At 43.1% G+C, this 14591-nt stretch overlaps 1 protein-coding gene across 5 annotated transcripts in view; it reads right to left on the bottom strand.

Moving 5' to 3' along the window:
* glra1 (glycine receptor, alpha 1) overlaps positions 1-14591 on the bottom strand; it is a 120872-nt gene that overhangs the window by 18196 nt on the left and 88085 nt on the right. For all 5 annotated transcript variants that reach the window (XM_040043096.1, XM_040043094.1, XM_040043097.1 and 2 more), the window contains 2 exons: positions 11482-11696; positions 4194-4340 (listed from right to left, as the gene is read on the bottom strand). In XM_040043096.1, the coding sequence (XP_039899030.1) occupies positions 4194-4340; positions 11482-11696 (362 nt within the window). The remainder of the gene's footprint in view (positions 1-4193; positions 4341-11481; positions 11697-14591) is intronic.

Raw genomic sequence — 14591 nt, forward strand, 5'->3', positions numbered from 1 at the left:
TTCTGTTTTTAATATAGAAATTGTTGTAATTTTGATATTTTTCAGTATCCTATTCCCACATGAATCTTCCTTTATTTAAACCTTTGGCTGTGGTGTGAAAATGCAGAAGAGACTGTTGCATGGATAACTTTATAGTCACCCACTTTCTAAGCAGGCTGATACATGCTAACATATTTTTTCCCTCCACTTTATGATTCTTACATTTTCTTGGTGATGAATGTAATAAACACTTTTTTATATAAGAAAGTACAAAACTCTGCGCTCACTGCAGAGACATCAACTGTTAAATGACATTAGAGGATTTTTGGTGACTGAAGGGTCACCTCAGACAACCTCAACAAAAACCCAACTACACAACATGACACAAAAACTGAAAAACAAATGATGTTATATAAGAACACCAGAACATGAATTCACCTATTTTGTAATACAAGCTTAAAATAAATATTAAGGATTCCGAATGGCCAGATGTAAAGGCAGGAAGACCGACAGACGGGCCGCCGTGTACAAGGCTCAAATTGCATAACGTGGCCTACATTCACCCCGCTTCCATCGCAGGGCCACACAGAGAGTGTGAGATAAAAAAAACGTATGCAAAAGGTTTGGTGTTGCAGATGTGGGTCAGTCCTGAGCCTGCGGTCCTCTTTCACTCTCTCTCTGTGGACTCGAGGGCCGAGAGAGGGGTGAGTGTCTGATTCCCTGGAAAGTGCAGCGGCAGCCGGACTGCTAATCTACCTCTTCACCTCCCATCGCTGCTCAGGGGGATTGGGGATTACCACAATGGGATTTAAGATTTATATATTTTATTTTGGATTATTTTTCTATATTCCCACAGACCGGCCTCCCGTCCCTCTCTCTCTCCCTCACGGTGCCTTTGTGGACTGAGATTTCTGTGGAGGGAGGATTCAATCACACTCCGTTAGTGGGGTTCATTTGGGAATACCGCTGTTTGCTCGTGGGTCAGACATTTTTATATATGCTGAAGTTTCCTCCTGAGTTTGGAAAGCCACACTAAAATCCCCCCCCCCCCCCCCGAGCCCTCGATCCTCTTCCGTGAAGGTCGAATGATATGAAATTTTGCTCCTGAGATTATGGGTTAAACATTTGTTTGCTTTTTTGTAGAAAGCGTGACATCACGGGATGACATCATACTTTCAGGTACGCTCAAAGAAAGGTCTTACACTGATTTTACATTCTGACTTGGGGCCGACTTCTGACTACAGCCTGAGATCCTGGAGCAGAGGTGGGTCAGTCAGAGTCCTCAGAGCTCTGTTTCCATATGTTTGTTAAACATTATGGTCATTTCCTGCTTCATGTTCTTATTCTTGGAATCTGATAGAGGCAGTGAGCCCAAACCTCCACCACGGCAGCTCACTGTCTATTTTAAGAAATCTGCAGGAAAAATGAGTGCTGGTCTCGATGATGGTTTTTAATGGATTTACATGACCCCTGCAGATTTTCATCAGAATTATCAACTTTAGGGATGTAGACTCAAACAGAAGCTTTATCATTGGAAACCTGTAGAACAGTCGGTACATGATTAAAAAAAACAAGGAAATACACAACAGGCCCGCTTCAGGTCAGGTATCTTTTCAAGGTCCTGTCCTCATCCCCTCACCCCCAACCCTTCACAGCAGATGGGCGCCCCTCCCTGAACCCCAAAGTGATTGCTCATAGGGGGTCATATTATTGTTGGGTTTTTCTCTGTATGTATTGTTATAGGATCTACCTTACAATACAAATCGCCTTGAGGCAACTGTTGTTGTAATTTGGCGCTATATAAATAAAACTGAATTGAATTGAATCCCCCCACCCCCAACCCTTCGCAGCAGATGGCCACCCCTCCATGAGCCTGGTTCTGCTGGAGGTTTCTTCCTGTTAAAAGGGAGTTTTTCTTTCCCTCTGTTGCCGAGCACTTGCTCATAGGTGTTCGTCTGATTGTTGGGTTTTCTCTGTATTACTGTAGGACCTTTATTCTACAGCACAAGGCGACTGAGGCGACTATTGTTGTTATTTGGTGGTATTTAAATAAAACTGAACCGACCCACAAAAACATGCATTAAGGCTCTTTAGTATTAATAATAATGATCACTAATAACATTAACTTTTTTTAATGCAAACGTCTTAAACCCGCCTTTTTCTGCATGTCCAGCCTAAATCGTGATTACCTTCATTCTGAAACTGACAGTCTAATCTTGATCTTATGTCTACAACGCAACGGCCTCACTGGGCAGGACCTCCGTCACCCCGCGAGGACACAAGGTCCTCATAAATACATGACCACACGCTCACACGCTAAAGCATGTCAGACTCAATCAGGCGGCTCCAGGAGTAGCGAGCACAAACACATGCCCTACAACAGGAAAATGCACGACAGCCCCCACGGATGCATTCATGCATGCTCACCAGCTATAACGATACAATCTCTCTCTCTCTCACACACACAATGGGTGCTGTATGGATTGTTTACTGCAGGCACGATGTTGCATTTCTTGTGGGCGTTTGCATTTCCCTGCCCTTCACCCACACAAGCCACTAGTTTCACTGTCAAGCAGCACTTCAGCTCCCCGCAGGCCTGACAGCTTTACTCTTTATTCAATACAGCAGCCGGGCGCTGATAAATCCAACTGGACATATAGGATTGATTGATTAAATGCTGCAAAGATAAAAGCTAACCTAAGAAAGTAGCAGAAAGAAGGCAAAGAAGAAAAAAAGGCTCTGATACGTCTGAACTGTCCTCCGGGGGAAATTTGACTTTGTCATTTTAACCAAATATCCAAAAACAGTGTTGAGGAATTAAATAAAGCGACACATTTTCAGGTCTCCACTCTATCTTCGTTTCATCAGAAGAGATGTTTTTAGGCAGTTTGACAGTTAATGAAAAATGGAGCCTGTTTTGGGAGTTATTTGTTTTTGACTTCACAGTGATGTCAGAACAAAGAAAGACGAAGGCTGCTGATGTGATTATCCACCTCTTAGTGATAAAAACATCTAATCAGTGTTGTATGTTTTTCACAGGCTCTCCCAAATTGTAGCCAGCTCCTGGGGCAGATTTTATACATGTCACTTCCTACAAGAGCTCAACATTTTATTTTTTAACCACACCAGGAAGCTGTGAATGGATGGATTAATACTCAGACGTAAAAATAAACACTAGTTTGTTTATTCTACGTGGCTTACTGTTTTAATAAATCAAAAATGTTTAACAAATGTAATGTTTGTTAGCATACTTGTTAAAGGTTTGACTTTCTTCAGATTAACTAATGGGACATCTGTATATGAACATCTGTAAGCAGAGGATGTGGTTTTCTGACTGATTATTGACCACACGTGTTTAATCTGAGCAGAAATCAATGAAACACGCTGGGATGATTTTTCCAAGACTACCTGGATGAAAAGCACTTGATGTCACAGACACACAAAAACCCTGCAGCACACTCGGCACTGTTTGTTCTGACTGCTGCATTTCCACAAACAAAAGTTTGAGAGCTGAGCAGAGTTTCTTTTTTAATGTGTGCTTTCTTCTCTTTTACATCGTGGATCCATTATGAGCCTCGTCTGTGTTTGCTCCGCGGCTCAGCCTTTAATCATTCTCGGCTCTCTGCCCATCAAACATTGATGCTTTGTGTTTCTGCCCAGTGATGACGAGCGTTGCCTGCGAAAAAGCTAATATCAAACACGCCGTGAATTTTTCAGAAGGCCTGAGGATGGAGGAGAGCTGGGATTTTGATGTTCTCACACACACACACACACACACACACACACACACACACACACACACACACACACACACACACACACACACACTGTTTTCTTGCGTTGAAAGTAAGTTTCCATTTTTATCTGTAAAAACTGCACATTTGTAGATCTAAAATATTAGTTTCTCTCGTGCTTCGGTTCATGCTGGGACTGGTGAAATAACTGACCATCAATAAAACAACTTTGGTTTCATATTTCCTCTCCAAAGATCCCTTTCTGTTAATCCAAATCAGGTGAAGAACAAAAAGCAGAAGCCCAAAATGATTCGTATTTTTTTTTTATGATTATTCAGAGACACCTCTGTGATATGAACAAATTCTAAGTCTTGAATATAACTCATCAGAGTTCTGCATGAAGGACAGACTCGGTGCGGAGATGTAAAAATGCATGAATTTAAAGGTGAGGCCGTGCCATGGACGCTCAAGGTGGCTCACCTTCATGTGTCGTCGCCTCCGTCTGAAGCGCAGCAGCTCCTTGTGCTGGCGGGCGATGAAGTTGACGGCGGCGTACTCGAGTAGGGCCGAGAACACAAACAGCAGACAGACGGCCATCCAGATATCGATGGCTTTTACGTACGACACCTGTTAGTGGAGATGAGAAAGAAGAGGCCGTCAGAGGGTCTCTGTGCGTCGTGTCTGACTTGCTGATAAAAAAAAGAAACCCTAATAAAATCTAACGAGCATCTAAAGATCATTTCACCCTGTTTGGTTTGAGGCTGGAGGCAGTCGATTAGAGAAAGTTTGTAAAGTCGGCTTCATTTTCAGTTCATGACTTTAAACTCCAAATGTTTTCTCAAATGACCAATTTACACCAAATGATGCTCCTGCGACATGAAAATAAGCGTTCATAAAGGAACATTTATTGCTGTAACTGATGCAGATAAGTGTGATTTATGCACTCATTGTACTGACAATGAGTGCATAAATCAGATGATATATGTGGGAACAAATACATTATTTTTTATTTTCAGCTCTGTGGTTTTAGATCTCAGGAGACGCTCCCTTCGTTTGAAATTTGGTATTTTCTGCTAATTTTTCCACTTTATTTTGTAATGTTTCATTTACCCTCCAAAAAGACTTTAATGCATAAAGTCTGAAAAGGAAAAAGTGAACCCGTGTGTCCTCTGCTTGTATCAAAGTCAGAAAATGAGCCTACTGCTAACCTGATCTCAGTAAACACTCGCCACACTTTATCAGTACTTTCAGCTCAGCTACTTTCAGTAAATTTGATAAGTTAAAATCATTATTAGGACAGAAAGATAAACCAGGGTATGATCACTGGACTGTGACCACAGCTGGCTGCACCCCTCAACTCGAGGTTTCACAACAGATGTTCACTGACTGATGGGTGACAGTGTGTATTTAACCTCCTAGGACCTGGCGTCCACATATGTGGACATCACATTTTGGGTTGTCTAGACCAAAATACTAAATCTTGCCCTACAGGGGCCTGATATCCACTTACGAGGACAATATACTGCCACTGTTCTATCGAAATTTTAAAGAAATATTCTCATATGTGGATCTCATTTCTTTTAGAAACAAAAATCAGGTAAAAAAAAATAAAAAATCTGGTAATTCTTTGCTTTTACATTCATCGGGTCCCAATATGCCCAAAGATCAAAGAGAAATGAAAAAGGCATGCCACGGAAGACTTCGGGTCTTATGAGGTTAAATCAAAGACTGCAACAATTTGTGGGGCCGTTAATATTCAGAGTTATCTTCCCCAGCATGTCTTTTATCATGTCTTCCTTCTCTCACCCCAACCGGTCGCAGCAGATGGCCCCACCCCTCCCTGAGCCTGGTTCTGTCGGAGGTTTCTTCCTGTTAAAAGGGAGTTTTTCCTTCCCACTGTCGCCAAAGTGCTTGCTCATAGGGGGTCATATGATTGTTGGGGGTTTCTCTGTATGTATTATTGTAGGGTCTACCTTACAGGATAAAGCGCCTTGAGGTGACTGTTGTTGTCGCTTGTATTTGGCGTTGTATAAATAAAACTGAAATGAATTATGGCAGTCAAGTTATGGTTGGTGTATGTTTTTATCTGGCAGCAGGGCACTGGGACTTTAGTAAGTGTTACCGATCAGTGTAAGCTATTGTTGAAGCAATACGCTGTTCTTATAGAGCTTCCTCTGGTCACTCTAAAGGGTCAAACAAACGACCTAAAAATCCAAATAATCTGTTTCCCCAATGAAATGTGCAGATTTTGGCGAAGTGCTTTTTAACAGAGGAAAAGGATTTTATAAACATACTGGTTTCCTTCAGAAAGCATAAATGTTTCCAGTTTGCACACAATAGCAGAATGATTTCAGAAAAAACAACAGTGAACAGGGTGAATATTATTACTCCTGAAAAACTGACCTTTTCATTGAGCCACAGCACAAAGCACTGCTGTGCAATGATGTGCTTTAACTCTGTAACACTCAAAGCTGTAAAATCCAGTTCAAACTGACGGTTATCTTCCAGTTTACACTTGGTATAAAAACTTGAGCAGGGTTCAAGCCGTAACTGAGCATCACCAGTCCAGACCTGAGAAACAGAATCACTGATGCTCACAGTCAGCGGCTAAACTGGGTCTGAGTCATCACTTTGTCTTCCAACGCAACAACGACCCAAAACATATGTCGCTCCTGGTGAAGAACGACCTCCAGAAGACCAAAGTGAGTGTTACATGACTGGCCTGCACAAAGCCCTGAATGTGGGCCGAACTGGAGAAAAAGGTCCACGCCAGAAGATCATCACATCTGGAGGAGCCCGAGAGGTTCTCCCAAGAAGAACAGGCTGGGATTACTGTGGAGAGGAGTGAAGACTGCAGTAGATGACTGCAGGCTGTTATCCAGCTAAATGGACTGTTAGCTTCAGGGGTAATCATTACCCTGGTAGATTTTGTTTTTTGCGAAATAATTTGATTTCTGTGTGCAAAAGTAAAATAATCTAAGCATCCAAATACATTAAAATACTTTAATTTCATAGTGGTCTGATAATCTGTACTCATTTATACATTTGTCTGCAATATCTGAGTGCACAGGAATGAGTGATGCTCTGTATCTTTATCGCAGTAAAGGCATACGTGTAAAGGTATTTCCACTGTCTTGAGCTTAGACTACGAGGTTAAGGTGCTTTCACTACATTATTAAATTTACCTGACTGCATGCACAGCCAGGTGCACGTAAAACACAACACTGGGCCCAACTAGCTCACAGAACCAGTGAAATTACAGCAAGACGGCCGGGGCGAGGACTGTCCAGATAACACGGGCTAAATGAAGTCTGGTTGGATCATTGTATGATTTCTATCTGCCTGCCAAGTACCTTTATTCGAGTGCATTCGCCCGGCCTGTCATTACAACTCTTCATCTCCAAATGCAATTACAGCGTGCAGCCTGAGAGGGAGAACCTGGTCTGTCTCGCAGAGAGGAAGCCCACAATCAGCCGTTTAAAATCCAATTAAACTATGACTTTGGATCACTTTACACAAACACAGAGTGCTTATCATCGCCGTTCGACCTCGCTGTGATTCGTGCTCGTTTGTGCCGTTCATGAAAACGTTTATCTTCGAACGCCTGAGCGACTCCCTCCCCGAGCTGCCGAGAGGCCTCAGTGCTCAGTGGGCACGCTCAGTGGTGATGGTCATCCAGCCAGAGAGACGGGGATGACTCTCCCACAAAAATGATTTCACAGACACTGAAAGAAGCTTTTCCTCCTTTGTGTGAAGCAGTAGAAACAATCTTCAAATCCTACCCAGCACACACGTTACCTTTTCATACATACTCATAAAATCAGCATGGACGATTTTAGAGGTCAGCTTTGGTTCCTGTGCTGCTTTATTTTGGACTGTATGGTTATGTTCATAAACTTGGGCAGATCCAGAAGTAAAAGAAGCTTTTGAATGACCCCTTCTCTAAAATAGTGCCTTCTCTGGTGCTGATTCTGAGAAGGCAGAGCATTAAGCGAGGTAAATGAAGCAGATGGAGAGAGAGTCTGCACCACACTGTTGGACAACACTTTATTTCCTGATGCTGCTTTTGTTTTACTGCCAACATGAAGCGTTATGAGTGACCACAGTTTTCCTTATGCTGCTGGTACAGATTTCTTAAATTAGCTCTCGTAGACTCTGCTTAGCTATGAAATCTGGCAGGACTGAAGCACACTAAACTCATGCTCTACATCCTGAGAGTGACTCGTGTGTTTTTACTGAGTCCACAGGCGACTGTTAGCTCGGTGCTGCAGTATGATCTGTGTGAGACTGAAAGCTCCTGACAGACAAACTGAGCAGTAGTGACCTGCTGAGCAGCTTAGGCGGCGTTACTGTACTCATGCGTCACAGGGCAACGATCAAAGAAGAAGAAGAAGAAGAAGTAGTGGCGGGCTGTGAGCTGAAAGTGCTGACAGACTGAGCAAGTGTCTGGAATACTGAGGGGGGATTTTCCCTTATTTTCTGCCATAACCATATTGCATTGAATGATTCCACAGGTTGAAATAATGAGGTAAAAATGTGTGTAAGAATAATCCACAGGAGGAAAACTCAGGCATCAGACATGGTTGTTTTGGCCCAGATAGCACCCTCCATTGCTGTGACATCAGCGTGAGAGAGGAACGTGGTCAGGACAGCACTGACGTAGCCCGTGTGGGTGGAGGCGACGCCTAGCTTCTACCCGTCTTTGTGTGACCCACTCACAGAGGGATTCAAGGCATGGGGTAGCTTGGAAATCGTTTGGGGCACGTGAGTAGAGTAGCTGGATAGTCTAGTGTGAACACTTGGGAACAACAGATTGGAGTTTCAATCCTTTCACGCATCTACAAAATGTCCCCAGGCTAAACTCATCCTAATAAAAGCGACAGATAACTGAAGCATACCAGTTCATATGTGGCCCGATCAGCAAGCTCCATATCAAGTCTTCAGGATGAGAGGACAAACTGAGAAGTGGGCTAGTGGAATACAACATGCATGGAACGGGAAAATCTGGGAATGATGGATGGATAGATCATTTTTCAGTACTGAACAGATGATGTTTTTTTCTGTGCTAATCTGTAATGTAAGCTAATCTGACCATCCTTCTTTTTTAATTTCACCAAAGTTGACATTAAACTTTGGATTAATAACAGATCTCCCTGCAGTCATCCTTCACCTGTTCAGATTTCCAGCACAGTTCTGCTGACTCAGCAGCACTCTGAGAACTCTGAGAGGGGCTTCCTCAGCATCGAGTCACGACTGGAATGAAGGTTTCTGACGGGGCATCAGCTGTTCATGCATGCAGCATCATGCAACTGAGCTCCCTGTCAGAAGATCAATGCATCGATCCTTTCTTCACTGAGAGACAGAAAAGAAATATCATCATAAATACTAAAGAAGGATGTAGTTTCCACACAGCCAGTTATCATCCCTGATGTGTCAGAGAAGGGGCTCAAAGTTTTCATAACCTGGTACTGAGGTCTCGGTCCTGGCTCCCCACAGAGGGATGCTTGTTCAGAAATTTAAACGCACGTGTCACAACACGCTGGGTTATTATGTATTCAAGCTGTTCCTAAACCTGATCAGACATTTTTCAGGGGCTTAAAACTAACTGAGCAGAGAGAGAGTGAAGGCAAAGGAAATAAAAGTGAAGACGTGGAGACAGAGGCGTGCAGTCGGTTTTGCTGAGAAGCTTACGCCAACCCCACCACTCCTGGTTCCTTGTCTTTCGGTTGGGGCCGTAACACTCATAGCCGCTGTTTGTATCCTGGCAGCAGCAGAACCGAAGGAAACGTCTGCATATTTCTGCGACGTCTGTACTTTCTCACAAAAAGGATCTGCAGCCCTGAGCTGAGAGCACCCTGATCTGAATCGGTGAAGTCAGCCCCTCTCTGAAAGGCAGGTATCATAAAAGCACAAGTCCACTGCTACAGGTGAACTGCAGCCGCCCCAGGTCTGTGGCTGGAGCTTAGAGGGTACAACAACATGTGTCCCAATAATGGTACGATAAGTAGACGTGGAGAGAGTCATTCTGTGTGTGTACTGTGCTGTATATGGACAGCATGATCAGCTGAGCAGAGATCTCGCCTCGTGTCCACTTCCATCTGCTCTGATCTGACAAGCTGCAGCAGAAACATCTGAAGAGAGCCATATGTGTGTGTGTGTGCCTGCTATCAATCGCACACAGAACACTGTGAGAACGCTCACAGAACACTGTGTGTCTGTGTGTGTGTGAGAGAGAGGGAGCAGCATGCCCACCTAAGCTCAGCTGTGCTGTGTGATCATTATTGTGACAGCTGAACTGCAGAGGAATCATGGTTCACTTGTTCAATTTTTAGAGCGCATGAAGCACCTAATGTCAACAAACAGAGTGTGTATATATGTGTGTGTGTGTGTGTGTGTGTGTGTGTGTGTGTGTGTTTGTGTTTGTGTTTGTGTTGGGGATTACAGCTTTCCTGGACGTAATTATACAATCCTACTAGCTCACGCAGACCCTGACCATTTTTTCACTTTAATCTGAAAATCCCTGACAGTAAAAGATTCCTCTCGCTTTCTAAAACATATTGTCTCCATTTTTGTCTCCTTGAACCTTCTTTGTTAAAGGTCTTTTTTTAAATTCTTCCTTCTTTCATCCCTCCATCTGTCTGCCTCTCGTCTTCCCTCCACTCTGTCTCTAATTTGTCAGGGAAAAGGAAATTTTTCTTTCCCTCCCATTGATTTATCTTTTCCCTTCATTCCAACTTTTCTTCAATTAATTCCTCTCTGTCTACATCGTCTTTGTCACTGCCTCTGTCATTTATGTCCCTTAATTATCAGAAAAAGCTGTAGGCCTTCCTTCCAACAGGGATGAAAAGACATCTGTCATTAAACAGCACGTCATGCATACAAATTCTTCTTGCCGTTGCTTCATATTTTACTTTGTTTTGGTGTTTTTGGGGGTGTGACGGATGAAAAACAATATCTGTAAAGGTAAAAGTCAACAGATGTGAAAATAAGCTTACGGATAAACTATCAGCTCAAACCTGAAAGTTCATCACAGGAATAAGATGATTTTGTTTCTGTCTTTATACAGAGTTAAGTACTGAAGAAGAAGCAGTAGAATATTAGCTTATTATAAACACTGGACTGGAACATAAAAGGCATAAAATAGCTAATTCTGTGATTATCCTGTGGCTTTCTTGTATCTCATCATTACAAGCTATCATATGAATAAAAGTCTTGATATAGGAGTTTTATGGTTTTTTTTTAAATGTTTTTATTTATTTTTATTTTTATGTATTTTTGCAGTTTTTAGGAAAAAAAATAATTAATGACACAGAGGTCTCAAAAAATCACACAACCCTGTGAAATGTTACAGGGTTAAGGAATACAAACCTTTAAAGTGGCTCCGTTCTGCTGTTTCTTATTTCCTGTCTGCTGTTCCAGTTTCCAATAATGAGCCAAAACCTCGAGCGTTACAGTTTCTTTCTACTCGTAGCTCTGTATGATGTCCTTATATGATATTATTGTATTCTCAGGCACCTGGCTATGAGTGTAAAAGCTGCACCCTCCTGCTGTTAATACCTTCCATTTGGGAGGGGAAGACAATCAGATGGAAGGTCATTGTAAGGGGGAGGAGCTAAAACAGCTTGTTTCAGACAAGCACTGAGAAAGGATTATTTTAAACTGTGAATCATGCAAAGCTGCTCTCTAAGAGTCCAGGAATAAATGAATTAGAAATAAGGTATGTTCATGAAGTCCAAGCAGACTACAATAACGAGTGATTTGTCCTCACCTTGGGCAGAGAGGCTCTTGAACCGGAGCTCTGCGTGGTCATGGTCAGCACGGTGGTGATGCCCAGGCCCACCCGGGCGGGCGCGGCGTCCATGTTGATCCAGAAGGAAACCCAGGACAATATGACTATGAGCAGAGAGGGGATGTACATCTGGATCAGGTAGTAACCCATCTGACGCTCCAGGTGGAAACGAGCCTCGATACAGGTGAATTTACCTGGGAGGTGGGGGACAAAGAAGTGTCTTTGATGAGGTCGGAGTTTGTGGGCGAAGAGATATGAGACAACAGAGAGAGCAGAAGATATGAGAAAGGACAGCAGTTTCTTTGGGCTCGTCCTGTCGAATGAGAAGAAAGAGAAGGGTGAGGGTGACAAATGTCCTGTTACTGCTGCTTTGAGTGAGCACACCAGCTTATTTACTATTAACACATTCTTGTCTCAGCTGATCACATACTAACACATCAAAACCCACTGGTGTTGTATTTTATAGAACTGTGTGGACCCTTTAGCTTGTGCTGTTGATGTGCAGGGCGCATGCAGGAAAGATGCCAGGGTGGTCAGGGAAGTCTAATCTTAAAAGTAGAAATACTGTCTGTCTCCCGAATCCAAACTGGAAGCTGGTTCCACAAAAGAGGGGCCTGAAAACTGAAGGCTCTGCCTCCCATTCTACTTTTAAATACTCTAGGAACAACAAGTAGGCCTGCAGTGTGAGAGCAAAGTGATGGTAAATGGACCTGTTTCTTATATAGCGCTTTTCTACTCTTCTGAGCACTCAAAGCGCTTCACACAACTTGCATTATGCATTCACCCATTCACATTGTTCTCAGTAACATTCACACACATTCATACTCTGATGGATGCATCAGAGAGCAATTTGGGGTTAATGCAGACTAGGGGAAGCCAGGAATCGAACCTCCAACCTTTCGATCAGTAGATGACCTGCTCTACCGCCTGAGCTACACCCACCCCTTGGTCAAATGGAGTGATATGGTACTATAAGGTCATTAAGATAAGATGGGGCCTGATTATTAAGTACACTCTCTCACAACACTAATCATCTTCGTTATCGTCGTGAAGAGTCCTGCAACCTTGTCTCGTGTATTCTACTTCAGTGTGTTTCAGAGGGACGAGGTGGGTTGCAAAGTGGCTTGCAGATGGGCAGTGCATGGTGCAGTTTAAACATCGGAGTCATCAGGGATTATGGAATTAAGGGATTAACTTTAAGTTCTGTGTCAATAACAGAGAGAAAACCCGAAGAATCACCAAATTAACCACAAGCCCTGAGTTCAGTTTCAGAGCAAGAGATGGTGGTCACAGATCATGGCATGTAAAAGTAACAGTGCCCATTTTTGCTGTTCTTATCTTTAGCGTTTTTTAAAGCAACTGGTTTGGTTTTTAATGAGATGGCTTACGACACGCATAAGATTTTCTCTCCACAGCTTTATATTCATGGAGCCAGTCATTTTGTGTCGGTAGGTGTTCTATTTTCACACGGAAATCTCATTTGGAGAATGATTGAACTTGCAACACATAAAGCACACAGCGCTGATTCCAGGAAAAAGAAACGACGCTGGTCAATGTTTAAACAAAAGCAAAATGTTCTTTCATCAGTTTCCCAGAGGCAGTGCGGTCCCATTATCACCGAAGAGTGTTACTGAATTCTCGATTATCTTCATTTGAAAGGGCACATTAAACATTGGCAAAGGCACATCTCCTTGAAGAACAGGTGGAAATGATGAGACGGAGGGTAAATTAAAAGAACAACAAGCACAGATTGGAGGAAGCAAGGAAACAAGAGCGAGGGGGAGAGTAAGAGAAGGAAGGAAGGAGCTCTCAGACTGAAAAAAGGATGAGCCACAGAGACGATGCTGACGTCTTTGAGACAAAATGTCATCTTCCTTCAGCGCTCACGCTAAGCCAAAGCAGAAAATCAGAGAGATGTACGGGGGCTCGCCAAATATCAAAGGAAGCCAAACATGTGGCACATCTGAAAACAAACCCAGGAGGAGGTTTGGGATTCAGCCTGCCACTCACAGAGTGTGAAGAGGAGCGAATCATTTCCATCTTCACAGCACAGCAGCGTTTTTCGTCACTCTAAGAGGACAAAGTGCACAGTTTATTTTAGTCTAAGAAAGAGAAGATGAGGCATTGTGTTTAACACACGAATCCATCAGCAGCTAAACACAACCAGGAATAATCAGGTTTATCAAAACCAGCAGCTCAATAAAAATATTCAAAATATCCTGTTTACAGTCCAAGTTAAACAGGTGAGTTCTGTCCCTCTGCAGGTGTCGTGACGAAAGAAATTATCTATAAAGACAAAAACAGCATCAGGCTGTAAATATGCTTATTTCTGCTGCAAAGGTTCAACATGGGAGTCTATGGAGACTGCCTCACTGCTGGAGCCTCTAGTGGACAGTAGAGGAATTGCAGCTGCTGGCTTCATGTGCAGCCCTGGAGGTCACCTCTGGAGTTTAAAATGTGAAAAAAGATGCTCTGAAAGTATCTGGTGACCTGAGCCAAGCTTCATATCAGCTGCACTGAAGACACATCTGTTATAGCGGCTGCATCAGCGTTGTGCTCATCTTTACATGAGCTTTATGTCCTGCAGCGTCCTGCTGCTTTTGGCTGTTCAGTTTTATTTTAGAAAAGACTAAAGTGGTCAGCTGAAACCCGACAACTGTATGACAGAGGAGGGAAAGCACTAATTATTTAACTACGGGGAGTAACGGTGCGTACTCTCAGACGGTTCCACTCCAAACGAAGATGGCTCCATTGAGACGTTTGCATTTTCTTCTCTGTACATCTGTCTAAATGCTGACTGAAGCAGGCCAGTTTGCTGGATTGTTGGTTTTGGAAAAGTACATCTGTGAATAACTCCCACAATCATGACCAACTCTGTTATTCCCCAACAGGCACAAGCACTCTGCCTTTTTTCACTCATTCAGGAGGCTCGGAGTTGGACACATCTTCATAAATCAGTGATCAAACAGTCACGTCCATCTTATCCGTCTGAGTGTTTCTCCGGCACGCTTGTTGTGTCTGTGTAGAAAAATGAATTTATTTGTCTTTGTCGAAACGTAGGACCGTGAACTGGATGTTTTTGTCCTACA

The sequence above is a fragment of the Simochromis diagramma genome, unplaced genomic scaffold, assembly GCF_900408965.1.
Source record: "Simochromis diagramma unplaced genomic scaffold, fSimDia1.1 OVJJ01000433.1, whole genome shotgun sequence".
In the NCBI taxonomy this organism is placed as follows: Eukaryota; Metazoa; Chordata; class Actinopteri; order Cichliformes; family Cichlidae; genus Simochromis; species Simochromis diagramma.